Source organism: Carlito syrichta, unplaced genomic scaffold (genome assembly GCF_000164805.1).
Source record: "Carlito syrichta isolate Samal-C Ts95f unplaced genomic scaffold, Tarsius_syrichta-2.0.1 Scaffold314028, whole genome shotgun sequence".
Taxonomy (NCBI): domain Eukaryota; kingdom Metazoa; phylum Chordata; class Mammalia; order Primates; family Tarsiidae; genus Carlito; species Carlito syrichta.
Window position 1 is genome coordinate 1,286,646 of NW_007258124.1, and position 8,250 is coordinate 1,294,895.

Sequence of the window (8,250 nt, forward strand, 5' to 3'; positions counted from 1 at the left end):
CACACGCTTGCAGTTCCAGCTACTTGGAAGGCTGAGGCAGAAGGATCACCAGAGCCCAGCAGGTCGAGGCTGCAGTGGCCGGGAGCGGCCACTGCACTCCAGTCTGGGCGACACAGTGAGACTCCAGCTCAAAAAAAAAAGAGGAAGAGAGGCAGAAAGGTGAGGGGAAAAGTTTCTTTACCCATCACAGGGTCACTGGCACAGGGTCCTGCTGGAGGTCAGAGGGGGTGGCAGGTAGGAGGGGAAGGTGTGCAGGTAACTTTTGTTGGCAGTAAAACAAGCACAAGTGGAGCTGAACTTAGGCTACCTAGAGGCAGCTTATCCGGCCCCAGCTCCCATGATCCTTTCCGCCCCTGCTGCCTGCCCAGCCACTGGCCTTGGGCTCACTCCCAGATCCTGTTTGTTGGTCGGACCCTGAACCTACCCCCGAACCTACCCTTCAAGGTTCAGACTAGAAAACTCCTTGTGAATTTTTGCTGTGAGGGCTTTCCTGGTCTGACAGCAAAAACCCACAAGGAGTCATCTAGTCAGAGTCCAGTACTGTCTTTTAGGAGATTCTGGCCATGTGGTCTGAGGGGTCCTATTACAGGGCCCCACGTGACACACAGGACAGGCTGCTAGGCCCAGGTCTTCACTGGGACCCCGGACCCTTCTCCTGGCTCCTTAGAAAACAGAGAAAAGCAGCATACATGGAGGAAGGGAGTCCTGATGACAGAACAATTAGTAAAATGCAGATTATCCCAGAATAGCTGCTCCACACCCCCCAAAACCAGGGCTCTCTTCTCCTTGAGGCCTTTATGTACAGGCATACAGACACATGGCCTCTCAGCCACCCCTACTCACTTCTTGCGATGAGGAAATGGGGTGGCTTAGACTCAAGGATCTCCCAGCTAGAAGGACATTGTATCCACCTGGTGGACCCCAAGATGCTACCACAGCCACTCTCAGTGGCTTCCCATGGCAGCAGTCCCAGCTCACACCTGGGTTTGGTCCTGTTCCAGAGGAGAGAGCCAAGCCCTTTGGGCAGAAGTTGTGGGAGAAGGCTGCCAAGGAGAGGCAGCTTGAAAAGCTCCTGGGATGCTGTGAGGAGCCCCGGGAAAAGCCCAGAGTCCATTTGGCTGGAGAAAGTCCCTAGAGTCCTAGAGGCTTTTAGAGAAAACTGAAAATGTGGAAGTGAGTTGTGCAGAAGGAAGGGCTTGTTTGGGGCAAATACAAGATGGCTTTTTCCCAGGCTCCTGCACTGAGAAGCCAAGAAGGTAACTTCTTCATCCTTTGATGGGCTCTCACCACTCCATTGCCACAGGCCAAAGGGCAGAAAGCTGAGGTCCAAATGGGTTGCTTTGCCCATTGTGCAGAGATTTAGGCACTGCTGCAAGGCCAGAATCTGCTCCCTCTTCAGTGATGCTCCAAACAGGAGAAGATGGGACAGCCAGAGCCCTGAGTACAGAAAGGCAGGTGGAGATGCCCAGAGTGCTGGACTAGGAAGCAGAAGCCTTGGGTCCAAGACAGCCACCTCTGCCCTCCACCCCACAGGGGCTATTGTAGCCAATATATGCAGCTACCAGGTGAATGTGAGAAGGAAGGGAGATGGAAGATGCTCTGTGTCCCATTCCTCCAGGGAGAAAGCTGAGTTCATATGGGGAGTATCCCCATTGCCAAGGAGAGGGGAGCCCCAGATGGGAATGGCAAGTGTGGCCAGCGGCACCCCAGTGTCACAAGTCCATCAAGCAGCCTCACTGGCCCAGACTTAAGACTATATGCAGGGTTATTCCAAACCCCGTACATACCCAGCTAGGGCTACCAAAGGGGTAATCCAGGCTAGGAAAGTCTGTTGCTGGGTTGTGAGGGCCAGCACTCCTCTCTTCTACTTCCTAAAGAAGGTCTAGCATTTCCTTCCTTGACCCCCTCCCCTTTCACTTTCTGCAGGGCTCTGGGAGGCAGAAGGTCCTCCGAGGCATCCCTGCAGCTGGGAACCATGAGAACAAGTCTGTGTGTGTCCAAAACCCTCTCTAGAGCTTTGATCCCTAGGTACTTCTGGCCACCCAAAGATGCAGCTCCCGCCAAGCTCTGTCCTCACCTCTATGGGGTCTGCGTGTGTTTAGCCGTGGGCAGAGACTGTGCCTGTGGACTAGGTTCCTCAGCCTCCTAGCACAGAGGCCCTCTCTGGAGGCTGGTGCTAAGCAGAGAAGGTAAGATAGGAGTTGACCGGAACCAAAGTCTTGGCCAGAAAGGTGTCCAGGAAGACCCAGAAGGCCCCTCAGCCTCTCAGTTGAAAGACCCTGGTGCTCCAGGAGGTGGGATTAGACTCACCCTTCGCACTGGGCATCTGCCTGCCCAAGATGGGAAATGCAGTATAGGGACTTGCAAAGCAGATCAGTCAGAAGTTGATTATGTTCATTAAGCATTCTCCAAGTTGCTTGTTTATAGATCACCAATGACTTAGAAGAGAACTGAACAGACTGAGAAATTAAAACTAGGAATTGCTTACCAGCTACATACCAGTCAACCAGAAAAGAAGCATTGCTGGCATTTCCATGAGGAGCTACACAAAATCCTGATTTGCACACAGCTGTCAGAAACAGAGCTGGAGTCTCAAACAGGGATATACCTGCATCCCAGCGGCCTCCACCACACCCTCGCTCCACCCACCCCTACCCCAAACTTCCCCAGCAACCACGGACAGCCTGAAGGAGTGGGGCCTGTGCCCTGGCAGATAGTACCAGGTTCCCAGACTTCTGTGTGCCACTCACTTGAGCTAAAAATTTCCACATAAAAATCTCCTTTTTGTGGGCCTGCCAGGGCCAGATGGGGAAAGAATGAGCTTGGGCAGCCTGGATGGGGCGTCAGCTGCAGCATCCCTGGGGCTTCAGAATCTCTTCTGTGAGAGCCAGATTCCAGGTCAGAGCAGGCAGGAGCTGACAGGGCAAGGCCTCTCCTTCAGAGGTGGGGACTGTCAGGCCAGACAGACAGTACACGCCAAAGAGGGGCTTCAGAACTCATCCGCGACTCTGTCTCAAAACGGTTCACATGTCATGTGTTAGGCTTCAGCAAGACCAGATTTTGGGAAACTGACACTGAGAGATCTGATCCGTCATCATCGTTGTCATGGTGGCCATTTATTTATAGCCTCCTATGAGCAAGGTGCTTCCCGCATATTCTCTCATTTAAGTCTCACAACCATGAGAGGTACACATGGTCATCTCCATTCTCTAGACAAGGAAACTAAGGCTCAAAAAGGCTAAGACACTTGCTCAGGGTTACCCAACCAGTAAGTGGCAGGGGAAGGATGCACAGCTATCTGCAGGACTCATAGACATGTGCCCCTTCCACAAACTGGCTGGCAAGTGCCAGAACCTGGAGCAGGATCCCAAGAGTGGACTCTCCCCATCCCCATCCCACCTGTCTCACTTCCAATACCATCCAGGACTCATCTCCTGAGGCCAGGAAGCCCCTGTCCTTACATGGCCGAAGGGGTCTAGGTGGTTGTTTGTGAGCTTCAGCTTCTGGAAAGAGACCAGCTGCCGCATCCAGTGGGCCCCCGTGGCAGGAGAGTCCGGGTGGACATACAGCCTCCCTGGCATAGCTGGTTCAGCCTTCCCTGCCACCATCCTGCCAACAGAGCAGACAGAGAAGGTGATTACCTTGGGGTCTGGGGAAGCCAAGTTCCCTGTCCCCTCTGAGAGCAAGCCTCCATTAAGTGGAGAAAAAAAATTGCTGCTGGTTCCATCACACTGTCAATCCATGACTTTAGGGGTAGGGGTTAGGGACAGAGGAGAGAGTGCTGAGGATAGGGGAGCAGTTCTGAACCTCTTTTATTTTGCTGCAGTAGAAAGAGAAAGGGAGATTACAGGAAACAATCATTTATCTGAAGGACTGGAGCTAAACCTAAAGATATTATTTGGAGGGAGCTTCTCAGAGGACCTAGACAATGCTCAAATTTCTGCCCCCAAAATAGTGGTAAGAAATTCATTGGTATCTCTCCCCTCAGTCAGAGCCTGCTCTGAGTTCCAGTGTAGCCCAGAGAGAGAAAAGAAATAGAGATAAGGTTGTTGCCAGGACCTGACCATCAAATCCTGCCTCCTCAGCCTAATCTGTGCTGGCTCTACTGCCCACCCACCACGGAGCCCAGCATTCTGGTCATCTGTTCTCTCCTCATGCTGTTCTGAGCTCTAGAGGCAGCAGGGTACTAAAGAGTTGGCCTCGGAAAAAGTAGCCCAGCATTTCTTTACCTGGCTCCAGTTTGGTTTTGTACCTCCACACGCCTATGTCCCCCAGTCCCTTGCCAAGGGGTCCTATCACCAACCCTCTGGGCAGTAGCCCCACTTGGTCAGATGGCAGGAGACAAAGAAGTGAGTGAAGAAACAGGAGACTGTCCCCACAGGGCAGGAAATGTCCCTAGCTCCTAAAGTCCCCAAGGAAACTGTTCCTATCTTCCTCCCAGTGAAACACTGACAGAATCTGAATCTGCTTGGTGTTCGTGATGCATCACCTGACAGCACGGTCAGCAGGTCCTGATTGCCCATGGCGGTGGGAAGAGTATAGACTCTTGAAATCCACCTAACATCCCAATACTGCAACTGGTTTTGCAGTACCACCTGCAGCGGGTATGCAGACATTTGCTGACCCTCCACAGTGCTAGTTCCAGGCAGGGGACCCCAGGCTGCAGATCTGGGCAGGCATTTAGACTAGCTGGTGACTCCCTGGGCCAAACACTGGGTGGAGGAGGTGTGATGAGTAGGGGCAGTTGAGAGAAGGTGGATGATGCTGTGAGCGTCCCAGGCCTCTTACCATTTGTTGTCACAGAACTTGTAGCGATGGTCATCCGCAGGAACGATGTCAATCAGCAGGATGTACTTGGTCTTGGGGTTCATACCTGTGACTTTCACCTTGTAGCTGGGGAACATTCTCCTGGGGGAGCCAAGGAGTAAGGCGGAGGTGGACAGAGCATCGGGAGAGATGGCACAGAGTGAGCAAGGGGGCAGAAGGTCTTGAACAGGTAGTGCCCTTTCAGCAAACAATCTTGGCACCAGTCACAGCCGTGTGACCTGCACCACTCACATCCCCCTCTTCCTTGGCTGCAGAGGGAGAGAGCTGCACTAGCCACTTCCAATGAGCCCCTGCAGCCATCAGTCTGTGTCTAGGGAAAGAGTTTATCCAGTTTCTCAGACTCACTTCCCCTCTCCCTAAGATTTGGGGCTAGGGGCTGTAAGCAGTTAAAGCACAGAGACCATGGTCAGAATTTTGAGAGTGGATTTTGACACCAACCTGGATGCCTTAATTTTCCTCCTGTCCTCTGCCAGCCCATACACAATAAAAGTTCTGGGGTGCAATTAGAGGGGGCTGGGGCAGATGACCTGGAAACCCCTGTCAGCTGTTTCCATAACAATGAGAAGTCTCCTCTGGGTCCTGTCTCCATGGTAACCCTGAGGTCTTAAACCAACTTGCAGGAGAACAGGAGACTGCTGTGGAAAACTGCTAGGTTTGGATTCTTTCGCTGTGTCTAGCAGGGATGTTTCCCGCTGTGAATGCCTCACCTGTATCTGTGCATCCTAGCTAGGTTTCAGGAGATAGTCGGTCCAGGAGCCTTGTGTATAAGAGAGCAAGTGTGTGGATTCTGAAACCCTTTGCCATGGTCCACAGCCTGGCCCTGCTGCTCATAAGCTGTGAGGCTTGGGCAGCTTGCTTGAATCTCCCCCTCTTCCTTGTTTTCCTTATTTCTAAAACAAGGATAGTATTACTACCTATCTCACAGATCGCTATGTGGAGTAAATGGGTCGATCTACGACTATTACCACTGACCCCCTGTTCCACTCCACCCTCCACAAAACAAGTGGAGAAGTGGTACAACCTACTTCTAGGAAAATGGATTCATGAAAAAACAAAGTTTTCCATTTCACGCAGCCCATGCTGAAGCTGTCCAGGACCCGGAGACTTAGGGAACATTCCCCAGGCCCCTCCACATATTCACACACATTACAGCATGTACACAGACCTGCTGGAGCACAGCTCCCTCCCCTGGTCACCAGGTCCCTGACACTGGACTTCACCAGAGGGAAAGAACAAAACTTCCTCACAATCCTCCTCAGACACCCCTCGCCACCCCCTAGCTGATCTTCCACAAGTGTTCCCCAAGAGGAGCAGGATCTAAACCTGATTGAAGACACTAAGAGAAATGGAATCCAGGCCCCTGAGTGGTGATAATGCCCAGCTGGTCCACTCCAGGAACACCATCAGCTGGCCTCTGTCTCTCACTAACCCAAGACAGTACAAGCCCCTCACGAGATGCTGTCCCAGACACCTCAAACAGATGGGTAGAGTCCCTCCTTTTATCAAAGGGGCACCAGCTTACCTGGACAGGGCAGGGCTTCTAGAAAGGATCAAGGCCTCCACAAGCAGGCAGCCCCTACAGCAAACCCAGGTCAGCACCCTAAGGCAGAGGGTTCAATTCCACGCAGGCCTGGCCTTGCCCAGACTAGTCTGTGCCCTCTCTTGCTGGAGGGGAAGCCAGTGCACCACAGGGTGGGGACACGGTCTGTGTGCTGTGGGTGTACCCAGGCACATGTGAGCACTCAGTGTGAGTGCGCATGTGTGGATGTGTGCGTGCCTGCAGGGAGGAGGGAAGTTCTAGCTGCAAGTCTAGGGACTTATAAACCGTGTGGAAGAATTTGTCTCAGATGTCAATTGAAAGCGTTTTCAAATGTCCACCCCACCCCCTCTCCAGGAATGGGGGGAAGTGAGGGGGCTCAGAACCCAACCCTGCCTCCTGCCTCCCAGCCCCCCTGTGGGGCCTGGGGGCACAGCTGGAGCCTGCACCACCCTTTCCTGGCCCTGCCTCTCTCCTGGTGGGTCTGTAGCTGAAGTGGGAGGGCAGCCGCTGCTTTGCCTCCCCCTCCCTGGGGGAAGGCCAAGAATTCTGTCCCCTCCAGGCCACCATTTTGTAACTGCCAAAGAAACTGCCACAAAATGGGGCAGCCCTGGCCATGCCTGGACCAGCCTGGCACTAGTGGCCAGCATTTATCCTGGTTCTCCTGTAGTCATTCCAGGTGGCAACAGACAGGGCAGCCATGTCTTTCCTACAGGCCAGTGTCCACAGGGAGCCAGGAATAAATGGCTCACTGCCACACTGCCAGTCTCCATAGCCTGGGTTGAGAGGAGGCTGAGGGGCCCTGTCCTTCCCCTTCTTCTACCCTACTGGGTGTGCTTCATCTTGGCAGATCGGGAGGCCAGGCTGACAATGACTAAGTGCTTTCTAGAAGGCCTTTGAGGAGCCCTGCCTCCCCAGACCCGGAGCTGGTGTCCTGTGATCTGGTCCCTCTGGGAAGCTGACCATAGACCAAATTCCTGGCTGATTACAGCCTCCTCCAGGAGGTGTTGCCGGCATTGGAGCAGGAAAGGAGAGCATCTCCAAGCCTTGCTTCCTCTGCCCACCAATTCCCCTCTTCCTAGGGCAGCAGCCCTCAGAAGCTGGGAGGGTGGAGATCTAGTCTGAATGGGGAGTTCAAAAGCCCTCTGCTCTACCAGGCTGAACCTGCCAGGGCTCGGAAACTTCCACTGCCTTCACGAAACAGCCAGACAGGTCCCTGGCAGTCCAGTGCAGGGACAGCTTCTGGGCTATGCAGAACATGCTCTGCGAGTTACTAGACACTAACATTTCCCCACCTGGGTGGCTCCAGAAGGAAGAAGGGTCCACCCAGGGTGGAGGACTGACCGAGTGTGAAGGTGAGGCCACACCTCTGCCCACTCCATCTACCTCCTGCCCAGGCTGAGGGGACAATTCACGGCCCTCCATAGGCTTCTGCTATCCTGAGGGGAGTAAAGCTGGAGCCTAGATGCCTGCTTTGGGGGTGTCCACCAGCATGGCATGACTCGGGCCACCGAGGCCAGACTGGGTTTGGGAGTTGTGGCTTCCTCCGGGCTCTGCCTCTCGAATGAAACATCTTAAATGATGGAGTGAGGGGTCAATTGTTTCAGTGATTTATGACATAAAGTGCACCTGAAAACCAACACCCTATGAGGGAAGCAACGCCTCAGCGGGGTGGGAGGGAACCAAGAAGAGAGGCGCTGACTGGCCGCCTGTGTCACACGCAGGCTCACGCCACCAGCGCAGAGGTGAAGCCGTCCCGCACGCTACGCTCGGGGCGCCCGGCGAGCCCTCTCCCTCACCGGCTCCCGGCGCCCCGGGGCCTCTCCCGGCGCCCCAACCCCAGCCCTCTTGCCCCACCCGCATCGGGCCCGCCCGCACCCTCTCGC

General features: G+C 54.1%; 1 protein-coding gene across 1 annotated transcript in view; it reads right to left on the reverse strand.

Moving 5' to 3' along the window:
* The window catches only part of TBX4 (T-box 4), a 29,221-nt gene that overhangs the window by 11,375 nt on the left and 9,596 nt on the right, over window positions 1-8,250 (reverse strand). The window contains exons 5-6 of the mRNA XM_021718945.1: window positions 4,789-4,908; window positions 3,462-3,609 (exon numbers count right to left, since the gene is read on the reverse strand). Of these exons, the coding sequence (XP_021574620.1) occupies window positions 3,462-3,609; window positions 4,789-4,908 (268 nt within the window). The remainder of the gene's footprint in view (window positions 1-3,461; window positions 3,610-4,788; window positions 4,909-8,250) is intronic.